This window comes from Emydura macquarii, unplaced genomic scaffold (assembly GCF_026122565.2).
Source record: "Emydura macquarii macquarii isolate MOO-44397 ecotype Brisbane River unplaced genomic scaffold, CSIRO-AGI_Emac_v2 contig_1043, whole genome shotgun sequence".
Classification (NCBI taxonomy): domain Eukaryota; kingdom Metazoa; phylum Chordata; order Testudines; family Chelidae; genus Emydura; species Emydura macquarii.
In genome coordinates, this window is record NW_027131180.1 from 15,484,603 (window position 1) to 15,505,202 (window position 20,600).

General features: G+C 41.4%; 1 protein-coding gene across 3 annotated transcripts in view; it reads right to left on the reverse strand.

Moving 5' to 3' along the window:
- AGPAT3 (1-acylglycerol-3-phosphate O-acyltransferase 3) overlaps window positions 1-20,600 on the reverse strand; it is a 125,204-nt gene that overhangs the window by 20,661 nt on the left and 83,943 nt on the right. For 2 of the 3 annotated variants that reach the window (XM_067545170.1, XM_067545171.1), the window contains exon 2: window positions 7,049-7,275. The exons of the other annotated variant lie outside the window; for it this stretch is intronic. In XM_067545170.1, coding sequence (XP_067401271.1) covers window positions 7,049-7,226 — 178 coding nt within the window. In that variant the 5' untranslated portion in view covers window positions 7,227-7,275. The remainder of the gene's footprint in view (window positions 1-7,048; window positions 7,276-20,600) is intronic. 3 annotated transcript variants of the gene reach the window in all.

Genomic DNA, 20,600 nt, shown 5'->3' on the forward strand with positions numbered 1-20,600 from the left:
AAGCCAGAGATCCTCAAGGGCTGCCTCCTGGGTCTGCCCTGAAAGACACTTTGAACTGACAGATCACTACAACTCTGTCACTCTTAGGAGTTAGATGATAACTAATTTGTTTGTAGATGTTTGCTTGCTTTAAGGTGTAAATAACTTATTCCATTTTCCTAGTTAATAAACCTTTAGATAGTTTAATTACAGGATTGGCTACAGGCGTTGTCTTTGGTGTAAAGTCTAGGGCACCAATTGATCTGAGTTAAGTGACTGGTCCCCTAGGACTGGAAGCAAAATGAATAGTGTGTGATTTTTGGTATAAGTGACCATTTATCACTAAGTCCAGTTTGTCTGTATGGCAACATAGACTGGAGAGTCTAAGGAGACTTTCTGTGACTCTGTGGTAAAATTGCTATAGTGATCAAGGAGTTCACATTTGTTACTGGCTTGGTGACATTTAATTAGAGAATATGCCCCCAGTTTGAGGTGTCTGCCCTGTTTTTGACAGTCTGCCCTGACATAGACACTCCCGAAAAGCTGGATATGCACAAGTCCATGGGGCCAGATGCAATGCATCTGAGGGTGCTGGCTGATATGATTGCAAAGCCATTGGCCATTATCTTTGAAAACTCGTGGTGATTTGGGGAGCTCCTGGATGTTTGGACAAAGGCAAACATAGTGCCAATCTTTAAAAAAGGGAAAGAGAAGGATCCGGGGAACTCCAGACCAGTCAGTCTCACCTCAATCCCTGGAAAAATCATGGAGTAGGTCCTCAAGAAATCCATTTTGAAGCACTTGGAGCCTTTAACTACCTGAAAGGGGGTTCCAGGGAGGATGGAGCTAGGCTGTTCTCAGTGATGGCGGATGACAGAACAAGGAGCAATGGTCTCAAGTTGCAGTGGGGCGGAGGGGGGGGGGTGTCTAGGTTGGATTATTAGGAAAACATTTTTCACTAGGAGGGTGGTGAAGCACTGGAATGGGTTACCTAGGGAGGTGGTGGAATCTCCATCCTAAGAGGTTTTTAAGGCCCAGCTTGACAAAGCCCTGGTTGGGATGATTTAGTTGGGGTTGGTCCTGCTTGGAGCAGGGGGTTGGATTAGATAACCTCCTGAGGTCCCTGCCAACCCTCATCTTCTATGATTCTATGATCATGAGCCACTCCAGACAAGTGTGACATACACACCTTGCCCCTCCATGTCCAGGAATTCCCCAAGCTTTGGTAGCTTCAATGGACGCAATACAGGCTTTGGCTAGAATTGAACAGAGATACCTCTTAGAGGTTGTTCATAGATTTGGCAAACTTTCTCAAATACACTCAGATTGTGTATACTTCTAGAGCTGCTGTGATCACTAATGATTCTTGCTTTGATTATCTAACTTTAGAGATGGGGACAAGGTTGGAGGACAAGGCTGTTTGTTGCTTACTACAGAATCCTCAGTACAGGCCATTTGCTCTTCACTTACCTGAATACCCAGAATGGAGTTTGGAGTCATTCAAATGGCAGCCTTACATATTCTGGTGACATGCAAGTGTCTGTGTCTTCTCTGAAGGCATTCATCTCAAATTAAAATGTCCTTAATCAAGAAGTTTGGTCATTTTCCTCAACTAATTTTGATCAATCAGAAGCATCAGTGGTCTGATCTCCAGAGGTCCATCCCCATGTCGAGGCAAATATGTGTTCCTTTGCATAACACTAGGTGAAAGCACTTTGCTATATAGACATCTCTGTCCCAAGCATGCTTTGTGATGTATACTTTAGCAACTTTTATCTACTACTCAACTAAATCAAAGATGATGTATCAATATGTTTCCTCCTACCTTTTTCTCTAATGGGCTGTATTAACCTAACAAAATGATGATATTCCTAAGAATGTTATATTTACAGCTAATGCTCCCACTGATTCTAAGCAAGAGGAGTTATTTGATTCAGAGGGCTATTTTCTCACTTCATCTAGCACGGTAGGCACTCCTACATACACCTATCAGATTTCAAGGTGTAAAATGTAGGAAGGCCTTTCATGTACCTGTTTCAGACTCCATAACATTGCACTTCAGTTTTGTCATAAGGCACTGGCTGGATGAGTTGGGACAGTGTCTCTATGTGAAGGGTTCTCCACCTGGGGGTCACAACCCAGCCTGCCCTTCCCATATTGATAAATGGTATGGGATCAGACTCAAAGTTTTGATCAGACTCAAAGGGGCAGACTCAAAGGGGTCAGAGTATGGAGAAAAAAAATTAAGAACCACTGCTCTATGTTCATCAAAGAGAAGTTAGCATCTCCAGGACTGATTATCTAAATTGCTTTTCTTGTCAGATCCACAGTTCCAGAAGCCTATTCACTTATATCACTTATTCAGGGCTTGGAGAGACTAATGTAACTTGTATGTCAAGTCTGACTCTTTCCCACTATGATTTAAAGTAAGGAGGAAATGAGTATCAACACGGATGCATAATTTATTACCACAGGTTTCTCTCAAACCTGGCCTATTTTCTAAGTTATGAGGCCTGCATCAATTAAGTGCATTGTTGATGGTTTCAGTGAGGGAGGTTTTGTTTATTCACAAACATTTGGTTTACTTTAAACTACTCCCATACTAACTTAGTGCTTCAACATATATTAATGCACAAATTTGCGAACCTTAAATAGAATTATCTTGCTATCCTGTGTAAGAAAGCTTAGCCACTGCTGGTGTAATAGGAGTTTTACTGATCTCATCTATATAAAGAATTAAACAGTCAAATATATTAAGAGATGGAATAAAACCCTGTTGTGCTGTTATAAAATTTCTGAAGCAATCGTACAGGAGACTCAGTATAAATTAACTCCTAAACTACATTTCATTGCAGCTGTGGTCTTCCCCATCCTACTTTTATTTATTTATTTATTTTTTTAAAATCTTATCCACCTGTTTGGCTCTTGCTATATTCCACATTATAAGCTCTTTGGGACACTGACTGTCTTTCCTGCATGTCTGCACAGCGTGTAGCATAATGCAGCCTTGATCCTCAATCCACCACCCTCACTGTAGCAGGTTTGCAGCCGGATCTAGTCCAGTATGGTTAAAATGCAAGAAGTCGGGGATGTCACTAAGTGGGCCCACCACTGGTGGAGTTGTCCATGGATTTAATACCTTTGGGGCTCAGGTTATTGGAGGATTATGCAATTGCTTCAGTGCGGTTATTCCAGAATACCAATTTTTAATCCTGCCAAATAGTCAAAAACTTGGTCCTTTTATGCAATCATAAATTATGCTAGACACAGGACAAATTCCCCTTCCATTCTCTTTCTGGATATTAATGTTATTACAGCCCCTGTATCTAACTCAACTTTCTGCTCTTAATAATCTTCCTTAAAAAAAGGATGGAGGCGCTATCTGAACTCTCCTCTCCCAAGAGAACATAACATTCAACAGAGCATATTCTCACCATTAACTCTGTAATATTATTTCAAGATTTTTCCTGAAGCTCATACTGAGATATGAGAGTTGGGAAACGGGGGAGTTACTCCAAGGAAGCAGACTGTCCTTTACAAGTGCACTGATACATGATGAACGTACATCAGAGAGTGGGGGTTTTATTTCTTTTGGTGTGTGATTTTTTAAAAAAAGGATTGGGCTCCATATATTTAGTCTCAGACTGATCCTGTCAGTGTTATGGCCTGTTCTCTTATGTCTTGTTTGTTGTTTTCTGTGATGGTTTGGATACTTGCTCTAACTGTCTGTGAACCAACAATATTTTACTTTAACAAAAAAACAAAACAAAACACATACTTATAATATCATTTAGCCCAACCCCTCTCAGATTCTAGAGCAGACCGCCATCCAGAAATAAAGCAAACCGAAGAGTCGCAGGATACATCTATCTACTGCTCTAGAGTGCAGAGGATAGTAGTTTCAAGATACCAAGTTTTTATGATATTATTTTTTCAACTGGACTGAACTATTAAGAAGCATGAGTCACTTGAAGAAATTGGCACGAGGAAGCCTGAAATACAGATTCTTTTCATAAATTAAATATGCTCTGAAGCAGGGCCCAAGCACAATATTTTCAGGCCCAGTACAAACTTGTAACACGAGCCCTCTCCCATACCCATGGGGGTTGCAACCTAGGCTGGGTCCCCCAAGGCCTCTGGGCCCAGGTAAAGTGTACCCTTTCCCCGCCCCCATATGGGGGCCCTGCTCTGAAGTGTTTTCTGTTTGTAGGGAGCCTGAAAAAAACTCCAGCACTGCTTTACCACAGGATGGTGGTATGCACAGGAGCACCATACTGATCATTTTAGATCAGGTTAGCGCAAGAGATTCAAGCCTCCTGAAATTAAGTACAAGTGTGAATGACTTCCACTGCAAATAACCTTCCTGGTAATGTATACCACAGCTAGCAAATTCTAGTCAAAAAGTGATAACTAATATTACACTGGTGGCAAAAAACAAACAATCCACCCCCCCACCAGCCAATCAACCAACCAACCAAAAAACCCACAAACAAGAAGCCAAACCAAAAAATATAAATTTAGACTGATGCGTTTCTAAATTCACTGCATGGTGAAACAAATAAATAGCTCAACACCTTGAACTGAGGATGCAGCAGCCTTAATTCTAAAGCGTGGCTGTATTTTGAAAAGCTATTCTGTAAACATGGCCATTGTGGTTTACATGTTTACTGTATCTCAGTAATCCCACATCAAAGTTAAAAACAAAAACAAAAAACTTTTTCTAGATGGTGACTGTCACACCTACACCTGTATTTCCTCACCATGGTCCACTTCAGAGTGCCCACTCAGGTTTCAGAACTGCTCCCGTCACCTGTCTCGGGGTAGGAACCCTTGTTCCACTTTTTTCTGACCAGCAGTTTTAAGGCTGCACAAACACCTGCTTTGCACCGTATTATCCCCAGCAAGCCAGTCTGCTAACAGCCAGTGCCTGTGCTTTGCTTTCTTTCCGAGGGCTATGACAGGTGTGATTTACCAGTAATTCAAATAGTTCTTTCTAAGCAGGCACATTTATTCTTGAGGAAAAAGATTTACAGAGAAAATGTATAAAAAAGAAACAGATTTAAACCCACACTAACTGTATCAGGAAACACCCAGCAGTCTTACAGAACCAAAGTACTTCCAATCCTTCAGCAGGGTTAGGCCCTTTGGATGAAAGTTAACATCCATTTGATGGTTCAGAAAGAGTCACTTCAAACTTAGCCTTTGTATACCAAGAGCTCTTTCTTTGTTTGAGTCTCTAAAAAGCCCACTTTGAACCAGTATAAACAAACCACTCTAAGTCTCAGTGATTTGCCTTGATCATTCCCCCACTGTTTTTAGTTCCTGGAGAAGCTGTGGTAACTCTCCCCATGGAGAGGAACGCATTCATACATAAACCATTCATAAATGGAATACACAGTTACTGCGAGGAGTTGCGTCTCTCATAGTGACTCTGCAAACGCCAAGATCCCAGTTTGAACCCAGCATGGCTCTTCCTGTTCTATCACCATCACCAGTTCTCCTGAACCAGCTGAGGTGTTTTCTGGGATACTATTGGTCCTACAGTGACCCATGTCAGCCACGTGACATAATAGTTGCCGTAGATAGGTACTACTGTACTGAGCACACCTCATAAAACCAAGAAAAAAATGACAAAGGCCAAAGGTGTGCGTGTGCACATGCATGCGTGCACTCTTATCACTCAGATGGGCTGTGTGGCTTTTGTTGAGCTTGCTTTCTTTAAAAAGTTACCTTTGAGCTGAGAACTGGCATGAGGAGCACCAGTTGAAAAGAAACACTTCTAAGTAAGTTATACGTGACCCAAACCAACCGGGTAGAATGGAATGCTAACTGTAGCCCCACTCCTGACATACCTCAGTATCCGTTATTCACATGATAAATGGCAACACCTGCCCTGCGAGGTTTATAAGGTGGTATCCACTTTTTTCATTATAAAGTACAGTTAAAGAGAACGTTCTGTCAGGTTTCCGTTACAGGCCATTAGCGCTGTTAAGGCGGAGATAGCGTTTACATTATACACCTTGACTTTCACAGTTTAATTCCTCGCTGATTTTAAATGTATAGTATAGGCTACAAACTGACACATAAAATGTTATAATTGGATTGCACCTAGGAAGTTGCTCAACTGCTCTTTTCCTTTTGGAGCATAAGTTTATGGTATTTTCAATATATCCATTAGACTGATATAGGCATTTTAAAAACTAATCTGTTTTTAACTATTATACAATGGAGAATTCTCCCTGCTTAATATTAACTTGTTGTACAAACTAAGGACCTAAACTTGCAGACCAACCCTTGATGACACAAGTAAGCCATTACAGTGAAGTCAATACGACTACTTGAGTGAGTAAAGGTTTACAGGGCTGCACTCTGATATATTAAAGGGACATCACGAAATATAAAAAATTAAATTAAAATACATTTTAAAAAGGTAATTTTAAAATATCCTCCTATAAGCTTGAAAACAACATTTTTCTCTGGCAGTTTTCTTTTTTATCCCTACCATTTGATCTATGTTTTAGATACTACAGAGTATATTTGTTTATAACATTTTCAGCCCATGATTTTTTAAAACAGGCGTCTAATATTAGAAGCCTAAATCCTTATTAAGGCACGTATCTCAAAGGTCTGAGGGTGCTGGATTGGAGGCCAATGAAGTAAGGGTAGAGGAAAGAAGGGAGTTTTGAGAAGTTGGTGAAGGAGACCAAGGTAGTAACATTCACAGGACCAAGTGGGAGAAAAAGCAAAGAGTTGCTTGTGATAGGAGACAAGACACACGAGACATACGGCACAAGCAGAGGAAGACTCTATCCTTTTCATGTTGCATTAACAGAGATTTCTGCATGGAATCTAGATATTTAGAAGATAAAATAGTAGTAATTTCCCACCAGGCAGGCCAGCAGGGGCTCATTGATGGGCTTGAACTAACCAGTCTTTTTAGGAGTGTCAATGAAGTCACAAGTGGGTGTGTTTGTCATCTGACTTGATGCTTTATTCCAATATGTTTCAGGATTTACCAAAACCCTACTCAATATTTTTTACAACCTCATCCCCATCAGAGTATACTCACGGCTCCAGAGCGAATAGGCAAGGCGACAGTTTACTCGGCGATAAAACTGCTTGTTTATAGGCCAGAGGATTAGTGTGCATAGTTGGACGAAGTTAATGATCAACCCACTCACAACGAAGACAAACCCAATGAGGAGATGAACTATAAACTGGGTCTTCAGAAATGCAATTAAGCCCATGATAACCACTTAGTAGGCCTTGCAGGGTCCTTCACTCAGAATGACCGTCCTGAAAGAGAGAGAAAATAAAGTCTCATTAGGACTAAAAGTTACCAGTCTCTGAAAAAGAAATCTAGGAGAGTGTTATTTCTCTTTAACAGCAGCAGGAGGAAAACCACCAGTCTCCAGGTCACTTTCATGCAGGTCTCTTTTACAGTGGGGCAATTGTTATCTGGCCAATGATGCAACCCACTCTGAATAAGAATCTCATTTACTAGAACTTTAAAGCATCCAAGAAAAATCATTCTGACTGCTGCTGCTGAATTCCACCTCTCTTCACACAAAGTCCAAGTAACCAGGCTTTGTGATGGGACAAAAAACCCCACAATTTCCAATCTGAGAGCAGGCTGCACCACAGCACCTCCACAGCTACTTGTTCCTGTCCGTGAACTGGAATAGTGGTTGTTGCCCCTCTGTGCCCAATGTGTGGTGTGCCTAAGACCTGCATCGGTGTAAGTGTGGATCCATTATCCTTCATGGCCTGCCCTCAAAGCTTTTTCTCTGCACTAATCTATTCAGAACAAGCACAAAAGGCCATCACTGCTGAAGCACAGACTATGATGGCTATGCTATGCATGTGCTTTGTCTAGGGAGTGATGCTGTGGCCCATTCGCTGAGTGGGCCTTCCCACCACAGCAAATTTCACTTTGGAAAAACAGTGCTGCCTTAAGAGAGGCAGTATGGAGTTAGCAGACTAAGCATGGAAATGGAAATCAAGTATTCACAAATTCTAATTTCAGCTTTAAGGCAAGTCAGTTGCCTTCTCCCCTTCTCAGCTTTGTGACCCAAGAACTCCTTAATGCCAACTGGCAAGGAGGATACAGGAACATCTTGATACTGGGTGTGTACATTTTGGCTCACCAAAGAATGCCATGTGAGGTCTAAAATGAAAGCCGATGTCAACCTAGTCCGTAATATCGTTTTGAGCTGTATGTGTGACACTACATAAGGAGCTATGTATATATACTGACAATTTGTTTTAAAGTCTGTATCAAGGTATTAGTCACTATTAAAGGTGAAAAACAGATTTTCCTCCAGGCAGGAGGTAAGAAATGGATATATCTCTGTCAGCCTGTAAATTAAGCTCTGTAGTCTAACATAATGGATGTGCATTTACATACGAAGTACCAGGAGAGGAGCACACAGGAAAAACAAGCCACGGGGAACGGGGAGGGGAGGGGGGAGAGTTACACTTGTTGTGTGCAAAGAAAATGAACTTTAGGGTTATTTCTAGTAGTCAAAAAGGTCACCCCAGTCTTTGCTGGATTCTGCCAACATTTATGCACAAGAATAATTTTACACATGTAAGTAGATCCATTGAATTCAATGGATAAAGTCACATGAGTATAGATGTTTGGCTGATTGGGACCTAGGTCAGTGCCTGGAAATGGGGGGTAGACAGATAGCAGGGGGAGTAAAGGGAGGTACTGAGACTTGGTGAGGGGCAGGAAGTTGGCTCCAATCGGGAAGGAGGATCCCAGGTGTTCCTACCTGTTCCTGGGCCCATTCTGCCCAAACCTGGGCCACGCAGCAGCTACTCCAGTCCCTCCGGGTCCTGCCCTCCACTCTCCAGCCCTTGTGGTGGCCTGCTCCAGCCCCTCTGGGTCCTGCTTTTGTCTTCCACCTCCCCCAGGCATGTGCAAGTTTATGTGGGGGCAGGGCACTCACAATATTTCCATTGTGAGGGCACTAGCTCCACTGACCTAAGTGGCTAATGGTGATGGAATGTTGTGAAGCTATAAAGTGCTAACCATATATATTTTAAACTGTAGTTCCTAATGATTAAAAAAATAGCACATGCTAACATGTATTAACAAGAACTGATGAAACATCTTCAGTTTTCACTCATTTAATTCATGCTGCTATATATAACTCCCCAGCATTCCTACTAAGGAGGCTGATTTCCTGATTAACACAAACTATTGCAACTCCTACTTGTCAGGTGCTTCCTTCAGATCCCTAGAATATGTCTCATTGCCTTTTGTGCTATAAATGAGCAAAGGGGGTTTTAATTATCTGGTCATAACTACATTTAGAAACATAATAGAGGAAACTGTAAACATATCAAACTGACCATCTATTTTACATTTTTACATAGTGACCATCGTGCCATTGCTTAAGCTAAATCAAATTAAGTTGAATAAATACTATTTTAGGAAGCCCCACCCGGCTTGCCCCTGGAATTTTCCTATAAGAAAAAGGTTGAATTCTAAAATAAAATGTATTTTTAAAGGCTTCTATTTCTGGCAGGCATACAGTTCTGTTTCTTAGCAATAATTCTTACAATTTGATGAAGGGACATTTTTTTTTTAAAAACCCTCTGTTTCCAGGATACAGATGTCTGACACAGCCTAAGTGCTGCAATATACTTCATGTGTACTGTATCATCACCTCATCTGCTAAGCTGTGGCACTCAGCAGCTGATTCCCTACACAGCAATGGATTCACAGGTCTTTTCAGTAGCACATTCTTCAAGTTAGTGTGTGAATTACTGTCAATGATAAGCACGCCTTTCCCCACTTCCAAGATTAAAGATAAAATTATTCCTTTATCTGTTCTTTCAAAGTGCAGTACAGACAGACGAAAAAAAATCTGTTTTTTCTCCTCCACATAATCACTTACAGAATTTCAATATGCATTTCATATAGGCATATGGCGTTAGCTTTACTGATGATCATGTATGTCATCATAGTTATTAGAACAGTAATTATTACCTTGCGCTATGCAACAGTTTTCTCCCTTTGGTTGCACTGCTTAAAATCAGAAACATGCAAACCACTACTAGAAAGTGGAAATCCCAAGTAATAACCCTAAAGGTTTTCAACTGATAAAACGGTTGAGTCATGCTTTCAAGGTTCCTTTGCTTTGCACCAAATCTGGGATGTTCTAGCAGTACTTTGTAATACTATAGAGACAAAAAGGCAAATCTTGTTCCACTAAGGGTGGCTGACGGAAGCTCTGCCTCAAGGGGAATTTGTGTGCTTCCACTACATGTGGAAGGCATGATTTAGGAAGCATGTACCACTGGCATGCACAGAGCCCCCGTGCATTTTGGGAATGAAAATACAGTAAATACTACTACTGCAGCCCTGAGCACAGAAAGAGAAGTTGCTCGCCCTGTGCTGTAACTGTAGTTCTTCGAGCTGTGCCCCCCGATGGGTGCTCCACTTTAGGTATGCATGCACCCCACATGCCTTCTATCAGAGATTTTCATTAGCAGTATGCGTTTGGCCCACGCATGCACTGTTGATAGTCTCATGCTCTGCGCCGAGGCTATATCAGACCACACAAGTGAACTGCCCTCAGTTCCTTGCCAACTGCTGAGTCTCAGAAGAAACTCCAAAGCAGAGAAGGAGGGCGAGTAGTGGATCACCCACCGGAACACATCTCAAAGAACTACTGTTACTGCACAGGTTCAGCGAAACAAATGGTCTAGGGCAGTGTTTCTCAACCTTTTTGATAGCAGGGGCCAGCTTGCTGACTTCCTAAACTGTCATGGACCGCTTGAGAGAAAACAAAAATGAACAATGTTCTACCGGTTATTTCTTGTTCAGAAATAATTGAACAAATACAGTGATGTACATACAAGTACAAAAAATTTGCATTTTAAATATTACTATTCTGCATCAGTGAAATCTCAGGGACCAGCAGGGAGGCTGCCATGGACCAGCATCGGAATGCTTCACCTGTTGGGGAATTGACACCTGCTTGTCTAGACTGTATCTGTTTGGCAAGTAAACTGATTTGAGCCACCCTGAAAGCAGCAAAGGCATAACCTCACATACTGTGTCATGAAGGTGCAAGCCGCCATGTGATTGAGAAGTCGAAGACAGTTTCTGACTGAAGTCTGAGGGCTCCCTTGACTGGTTCTGATAAGGTTTGATAATGTCATGAATGTCATGGGAAGGAAGGCCCAGGATGCCAAATAACACAAGGATGCTCCTACAAATTGTAAGTTCTGAACGGGAGTCAGAGTAGATTATTCCCACATTTAACTGAAGACCCAAGTCCAAGAAAAGAGGAAGTGCTGTCCTTGTGGCAGGCAACACCTCTTGGTATGACCAACCCTCGAGTGGCCAATTGTCAAGGTACAGGAATACTATGATCTCCTGACAACCCAGGTAGGTAGCCACCACCACCCCAGAACCTTTGAAAACACTCTTTGAGCTGAGGAGAGATGGAATGGGAGCATCCAATACTGAAAATGATACTGGCTTCACACCAAATGCAGGAATGGGTGTGAGATGGGTGCATCACTACATGGAAGTATGTGTCTTGAAGGACGAGGGTTGAAAACGAATTCCCAGAATGTAGAGAAGGAATTATAAGCTGCTGGAATCATCATCCTGAATGTTTGAGATCTCATAGATTTGTTTAGAAGTCTTAGAGCTTCTTCAGTACAAAGAAATATCTCAAATAGAAGCCACTTTCTCTGTGCTAAGTCGGGACTGATTCTATTGCTCTTAAAAAAAGAAGAAAGTTTATTTCCTATTTTAGCAGGAACTTGTGAGAGGGGTCCCTGAAGAAGGATGGAGAAGGGGAATGAGGAGGAGAGAGGGAGGTAAAATGGATCATGCAACCTGATGACATTACTTCCATCACTCATTTGTATGAAGTGATATATTCCCAGGCTTGTTGTAAATGGGACAAATGATCCCGAAATGGGAGGAGGTGGGCAAAATTTTGAAGCTGGCAGGCTAGCAAGTGGGGAGTAGTTCAAACCCTGGACCATCCCGTTGAAACTGACGCTATGATGATGAATCCTTTTGTGAAGTCGCATCGGGTGGGTTAGAGGGTCTATGTCTCTGGAACCTGTCTCTTTCTTGGCGGTTCTGTTGGTCCCTGAAATCCAGAAAACTGCATCGGGCAGGATCTTTGAGCTGTTTGCGATCTACTAAACTTTCTTTTGTTTGCAGGAATGTAGATGCCTAATGAGTGTAATGTGGCCTTAGTATCTTTAATGGTATGCAATGACTTATGGTATTCTCTGCAAACAACTTCAGTCCATCAAACGGGAGACATTTCTGCTCCATCTGGTGAAGAGGATGAAAAGGTAATTTGGGGGGTGGCTTCTCTGTCCACTCTCGTCTTTCGATCTTCAAATGTTTCCTCCTATTGCTGGTGAGGAGAAGCCTGAGTCTCCCAATCATCCCAATAGAAGAGGATTGGGGCCTTGGAGAACTTCCAATGATAAGCTGCCCAGGGGTCCTAATATGGCCATTGAGGATCATAAAGGGAGAAGGTGGCATCCAGGGTTGCTCCCACCAGGAGTGATGAGTTCCTCTAACATCCTTCCAGCCCCTTCATGAAAGGGGGTTTGTATACAGGAAACTCTGAACAAAGACTGACGACACTGAATGGAAGTCTTCCTCATTGTCCTCTTCTTCCTTCAATGGGGGAGCCCCAAACGAAAAGGGAGGTGATAGTACTGAGGACGTATAAAGTTCCAGAGACCGAGCGATTCTTGGTACTGAGAGGCACTCGGTACCTGCCAGCAATGGAGACTCTAGTTCAGCAGTCATCAGTAAGTCCTCTGGGTATCTGAGAAGTGTTACAGCACCAACAGACTGGAATGTTTGTCCTTCCTGGATGATGCAGACAGCGTTGATGTGGGTGAAGGCTTACATGGCACTGAAGAACTTGATAAGAGTACCAGGAAAGGAGTAAAGTCCAATGGTACTGATCATCTGTGCTTGCTCTGTCCATCTCCACTAGATCCTTCCATGTTTAGCTTTAGGGCTGCAGGACTTTCCCATATCACTGGTATCGGAGAAGCTCTTTGCCTCCACGATACCGAGCTTCAAGGATGATGTCTCTGCTGCCTGTCAAACTGGTCAGAAATGATGTCTTTCTGATGTGGGATCCCTGGAAGCGGAATTAGAGCTCCTCATCTTATGTTTAGAGGAGTTCTCTGAGGATTTCCCCTTTCTGGGAAAGTATTGTGCCAATGTCAAAGGGGCACTAGAAACCCCTAGGGACTGATATACGCAGGGTGGCGGGGGATTCTCCTGACCTGGCTCTGAAGCAGGGCGAAGGGAGCACTACATCATCACTAGTTGCATCTTGACTTCCCGGTTCTTCTGAGCCCTGGATCTGGGGGCTAAACAGAAGTTACACGTCAGTGGTGCGTGTGACTCCCAGGCATCGAACACTTAAGAGCGTCTGTCGCTGACCGGAATAGCTTCTCTACACGACAGGCAACGTTTAAGCCATGGTGAACCAGGCATGTCCCTCGCAGGGAAGGCTTCCCCAGAGGAAATAAACAACGAGAAGCAACTACTAGCTACTAACAACTAACTAAATTGAGTAAGAAACAAGCTCAGCAACAGCTGAAGTACATGCAAAGTGGACACGCTAAGTTTCGTCTCAGGCTGAGGCATATGAGAAGGAACTGAGGCAGTTTTCCCACATATCCTGATAGCACCTTGAAGCGGGCAGGAGGATATCAATGGCACATGCACAGGCCAAACAGACACTACTAATGAAAATCTCTGATCAAAACTGTGTGGCGCACATGAGCACCTTAAGTGGAGCACCCACAGGGACACTACTTGAATAAGAACAGTAGCCAAAGAGTGGCTTTGCTTCCACCTTGCACCTTTTGGGGGATAGAGAAGATTCAGGGATAGGATTAATCCCAATGTTTTATAGAGTATAATTATTTTACTTTTATTTCATCTTAAGACGGGAATCCAAAAGAATCTGAAGAATCCTGTTTTCTCTGACACCTGATTAACACTGACTTCAATGCTGGGTTTTGAATCTTCCATAGTATCTCTATTTTATTTGTTTTTAAAGTATCACAATATCTTTTATTTTTCCTTTCCAGTTAGAAGTTTACTTTTCTGCATTAAGTTCTCTGCAGACCAGCCAGACAAGACAGTGTAAGACTAATAGAGAAATGTTACTTTATCAGCCAGGGGTGCTTTGTGAATTCCCTACTGATCAATTTACACAGGGAAGTAACCAGGGAGTATTATTTACTATAATGAGAAACAAGCCTGACTTTAATATCTCATAAACAAATGTATTAATAGTGATTGAGTACAGTGGATATTGAGGAAACAGTTTCCTCGGAACCATTTGCAGCAATTCTCAACACTCTTCATTTTATAATATGAATAAAAGAAAATACATACAGCAAACCACTAACAACAATCTTTTCTTCCCCTTTATCTTCAATCATATCTGCAATCCCACAACAGAGAACCACCATGAATATCCCATTTCCCCCCATGCTGCAGGACTGAGAACAGCTCCAGTAGCTATGATATTTGAACACCCCTACTCCCAGGACCTTGCAAACTGCCTATCTTTTACAGCTATACTGCATCAAACCACTAGTGCATAGGGCACCTAAAGGTTAACTTAGAACAAACAGCTTCCCTCAAACACCAAACTGCAAGGGTCATTCACATACACAAATAACTTATGGGGCCAAGTATCTCCCAAAGTCCGAAGTCACTTCTCTGATCTGGTATTATTAAAGAGAGATGTGAACTTTTGGTACTAGCTGAGCTTTTAAACTCAGAAGGCAGATCAGCAGATTGCTAGATTCCTATGCGTCTACTGCCACTAACTCTAATTTTGATGATAAAGCATCCAGCTGGGAGAGCTGGACAGCTCATAGCATGTCAACTACACCTATAATTTTTAAATTAGAATGAAGTGAATTTACTATAAAAACAACTGGAAACTTGTTTATAAAAAAGAAGCCAGGCAAGGTACACTACAGTCTTCTCTGTAAAAATACAAATGAACTAGGAAAAAAGGGGAGGAAAAAGTACAGAGTATCCACTGCTCAACTGATCTGGTGCACTGAGAGGGTTTTTTATTTATTTATTTTTTTGCCTTCCTTTGGGAAAAGATCTGAATATTGACCACTTGGCACAGTTACAGAGAAAGCTAAGGACTTGGATCCCTTTACATTACCTCACAAGGGCACCCTCAGGTGACAGGCTTTGCTTTCCTCATCTCTTGCAAAGGTGGAATCCTGCAGTTCAACTACTTGACAATTGGGTCTCTGGGTTGCAGCCCCCATTTCCCAAATGTACTAACATGACAAGCCCAACGACATTTAGCATCTGCAAGAAACTTTCTTCCAGAAGCCTGTGACCAACAGGTGACTAATGTGACTCAAAACAGCTTAGTCAAAAGGAACCTATTCACCTAAAGGTACATAGCAATAAGAGAAAAGGGTTAAAAACAACAAAAAGCCTACATGCCTGGCTCTTACCTAAAGCTTTCATTTCTCTCACAGCTTGGGCAAGCGTAAGCTGCCCCTGACCAATCCCGCAGAGACTGCAGCTCAGTCTGTCTGCTCACTATGAATAGTCTTCTGAGGTCTGAATCCCCCTACAACGCTACAGGAAGAGTTTTTAATTGTTTAGTGTTCTTTTGATAGCAGGCCCTCAGCCATGGCAAACCAACTGTGTAACTTTGCCTGATGCCTGGAAATAGCATCTTCCCAATTAATAGTCCAGCCACTGTTTTCTTATGTCTCTCTGAAGTTGTTTAGCCAAAAGGAATCTTATCTCTGACCATTGTTTTGTTTCCTGCTTGTTCTTCCTAACAGCATCTTTTGGTTCAACTCCACGTGGTCATAATATTATGCAGGTAAACTGAAGTACCCATAATAGTCATAAAAGATATAGATATTTCCCTGCTGGTGGCAGCATAAGAACATAAGAATGGCCATACTGGGTCAGGCCAATGGTCCATCTAACCCACTATGCTGTTTCTTACAGCGGCTAGTGTCAGATACTTCAGAGGGAATGAACAGAACAGGGCAATTTTGAGTGAGCTATCCCTGGTTGTCCAATCCCAGATTCTGGCAGTAGGATGTTTAGGAGCACCCAGAGCAAGGGGTTGTGTCATTGATCACCTTGGCTAATAGCCATTGATGAACCCATCCCCCATGACCTTACCTAATTCTTTTTTTTAACCTAGTTATACTTTCGGCCTTCACAACATCCCCTGGCAATGACTTCCATGGATTGACTGAGCTTGGATCAATGGTCCAATATGGTGAGGCAAATCCTAAACTCTCAATCCACAATGTTGCAATTTCCCTACTCCTCCTCCCATGCATGCAAGTTAATGAAGCAGTGGCAGCCCTAGCTGTGGCTATTTTGACAGGAACGTTTTTGCCACACACTTATTATTCAAGAGTAGCAATTATTTTCAAGTGTATCTTTATTTTTTCTTTTTTAAGATCATATTTACATTACTGGACCTGGCAGCCACATAGAGCAAGAATGCTGAGACTAGTCTAATAATTCATAATCCTAACCTGCCAGTGGCAGTAGATAATCCCACTGGGTGTGATCCTGCAGTAAAATATCAGTATTAAGCAAGGAGGAGAGCACACCATTTTGCAGCATAGCCCTAGGGCTTTTCTGCATGAACAAGGAGCTTCAGAGTGCCCAGCTTTTCTAGTCCCACTTGATGTCAACCCCTTCTTTCGTTTTTTGCTCAAGCTTTCTCTTAGATCCCATTTACAATGACTATACGAGAAACGGGTTTTTCAAATAACTGAGTTTCTTCCAATTTACACAAAAACCAATCCCCAAATTGTGGGCAGATGCAGATTTTGTCATTAGTGCACAAAGAAACAGGTCTCTTCATGTACAGTATTACTAAATCAAGCTGTTTCTTGGTTGAGTGCAACAGACAGGGTAAATCCTTAAAACTATGTACTAACAGTATTAACCTGCCAGATCCAAGTATTGTTCTTCCAATGTACCTGTACATTATTCGCAGTGACTGTTTCTGTAGCAGCCGTACATGCAAGCATAACCAGTGAATACACTTTATCTTTCAACTGTCTGCTTCAGAAGTCCTATAACTGTTGCCTTTAGAAGGGCTCCAATTAAACAAGACAGGCAGAATCCAGTGTATTCAAATGAGGGATTTTGAATGTAATTATTTAATTTTTATTTAAATTATATAAATGTATTTATTTAAAAAGGTGCCTTTCACACAGCAAAACAAAAACTTGCAGCTAACCCCACAATGTCCAGCAAAATGGGACTCCCAACCACCTTCATTAAACTCCGCATCGCGACATAGATGTCAACCACCACCAAATTCCTCCTGCAGTTTGGATTACTTGGCTGAGCTATGAGGTGTTTACAGAAGTTTAGTCCATTTATTAATTAAAAATTACATTTAAAGCCCTCTTCTATTGGTTCTGACGCTATCGCAATAACAAGTGAATATATCCACTGCCAGACTTTATTTTGAGAGATTCCAGAAATCACATATATAGCCAAAGGAGGACTGTTAACAGCATGGTGATGGCTGAGAAGAAAGCAAGTGGAAATACAATAAGGCAGTGGTTCTCAACCTTTTTGGCTCAAGGGCCACAGATACAATTTTTACTACTCAGAAGGGCCACCTGTCTCCGCCAGCAGTCCCCGCCGTCCCCCCACAGCCAGAAAGAAGGAGTTCAACAAAGAGGCTCTCCTGTCCCCCTGGCTGCAGCAGGGAAACCACATGCATCCTGTAGCCCCGTGCGCTCCACCTGGGTCCCTAGGTAGTGGCTCCCTTCTGCAGCCAGGTGGAAGGGAGATCAGCGCTCCCCTCCCTCCGGCTCCAGCAGGGACCCCAGCACCTAGGGACTCAGGCAGAGTGCTTTGCTGTGCTCCCTGCCACAGCCAGGGAAAGGGGAGCGCTGATCTCCCATCCCCTTGACTGCAGCAAGGAGCCTGCACCGGTCTTGTAGCCCTGAGGCAACATGCTCCGCCTGGGTCCTTAGGCAGCGGCTCCCTTCTGCAGCCAGAGAGAGGGGAGCAGTGGGCCACTTTGAAAGCCCCCGCGGGCCACTTTGGCCTCTGGGCTACAGGTTGGGAACCACTGGAATAGGGTATGGTGTTTGAAAGTATTGCCATGGATGGAAAGTGTTAAAGTATGTTGAATCTTTCTTGAACTTATGTATACCGCAAAAAGGAAACAGAATACAAAGTCTCCAAGTCTCCTTTACATAGTATGATTGCTTTCTGCCATAATCCAGGGAGTTTTGTATTTAATAATGTATAAAACGTATACTCATGTACAGAGTTTAAGAAGGTGGGAAACCAAGTCTAACTACCTCAGAAAACCCCTGATCATTAGTAATAGGCTGCACTTCTAGAGTGCCTACTATCCAAGATATAGGGATATACATATATTAATGCATTTTTCTTTACTTCAGTACTCCCCAGGGTTGGGCATTATTCTTATCTTCTCAATGAGGAAACTCAGGCATAGAGAGGTTAAATGTCTTGCACAAGTATTTTGTTACAGAACTGGGAATCAGACACAAACCTCTTTTCTTGCAGTTTTGTTCCTTAATCATAAGATCATTCTTCTCCCAGAATTTTCAGAGTTCTTTACAAATGATGACAGGTTTCAAACTGAATATTTAGTCCCTGAACTGTTGAAATTTGGAGGATACAAACTGCTTCCAAATCCCATTTCCATCAAGCCCCTGGGCAGATTTTTCTACTGCTTTCAGAAATTTCAGGTATACACTGTAAGAAATGCAATCTGTTCAGCATTGGAGAACTTTTGGGATTTGATACCACTAAGGAGAATAATGTAGGGTACCAATTAATACTAAATAGAACAATAGGCTTGCTATATGTGTAATTGTTGATCATAAACACTTTCATGTGCAGGGAGTTATTACTTAAGGCTTGTCTGTAAGCCCTCTGCAGGTCACATGTTCTTGTTCAGATCAGAGGATAAAATCGTATTCTCTTGCTCAAGCACAAAAGGGCGGGATTCTATTAAAGCAAAATTCTTATTATAACCTATTTAAATAATTTAAATTAAATACAAATATATTCAGTAGTATATATTTGCTGTCAAGTTTGAAAGAAAGTCAAACCATGGGATTGGTGGAAGTCTCTGACTAAGCACCTGGAACCAGAGTTTGTTGACAAGATAAACCAGCTTTTGACAGCAGCACACTCTTCTGCAGTTGCAGAGAGAATATTTTCTTCATTTCAATTTAACAACTAATTCAGGTCAACAACTAGTTCATTCAAAGTTAAGAAACCATTTTGGAGTTGAAATAGCAAGAAAGCTTGTTTTCCTCTTCCAATCTATGAATAAAAACTAGCTGTGAGAGGATGAGATCTACTAGTTCTAAAATCTTGAAGGACATGGTGACCAGAAACAATCAGTTCAATTCACTAACTCTAGATAATACTTTCTTTAATTAATTAATCAATCAATCAGTTAGTTTTAAATGCAAAATATATTTTGATAAACTTTGATAAACTTTTCTTATGTTTTCAGAATATTTAAAAGTCTTATTTAATAAAAAAATAAAAATGCACAAAACCAGCATTTTAAATTTAATTTGAATTTCAAAAATTAATCATCATAAAGTAAATAAAAATGCATCATGTGCAAATTTCTAAAATAAAAATGTAAAAATTAAGAATCTGAATGACTGTGAGTTAAGCTGTATAATTGCTTACATAAATGTGTATGGATACACTGTATCCTCCAGATTAGCAAAAAGCAGCATCAAATTATGTAAAGGCCATATTTAATTGCAAATAAACATGTTTTAATAGTTAATAACCAATGAGAATCTTTCTTTAAGAAAATAATGAAAAAGTATAAATGCAAAACATGATTAAAATCAAAGATTTAAATCAAGGTTTCCTGCTTACTGATTTAAATCATGATTAAGCCTGGTGATTTAAATTGCTTTGGTTTAAATCAATCCACCCTACTCAGATGCAATTTGCTTTCTCTTCAGTAATACTGTCTTTGTTGCTAGCTAATCAGTTCTACTTCTCCTACCTCATGGAATCCTGAGCCTAGAACTCCAGTGCTTCCCTCCCTACCTTTGAATCCTTCTTGAAACCCTCTCCATCTCATGTTTCTCTTCCCAAAATGGTCCCAATTTCTTCAAAGAAAAAATTTAGTGATAGCCTCCTGAGCCCATCTCTCTCCCCCTTTCCATCAGTATTTAAATATATTCTAGTATATACTCTGACTATATATACTTTTTTAAAAGTACCTTTGACCCTCTACTATCAAATGCATTTATAGGATATCCATAATGATGGTATCTGGATACACTTTACACTCATTCTGTCAGGGACCAGAAACAATACCAGGGAACTAGGATGATCAAACCCATAGCAGTAACAATTAACAGAAAATACTTATAGCATATGAAATCCATCTGTGTGAAATATTCATTAAGCTTTTAAATAATTAATTAGCAAAAAAAACCATAGTTGTTCCTGAAGAGAAAAAAGGGCAAAATTAATCAGTTGTTCAATGTGGTTTTCCCAGCTCTAATTCTTGTTGCTGATTTACCCACTGTTC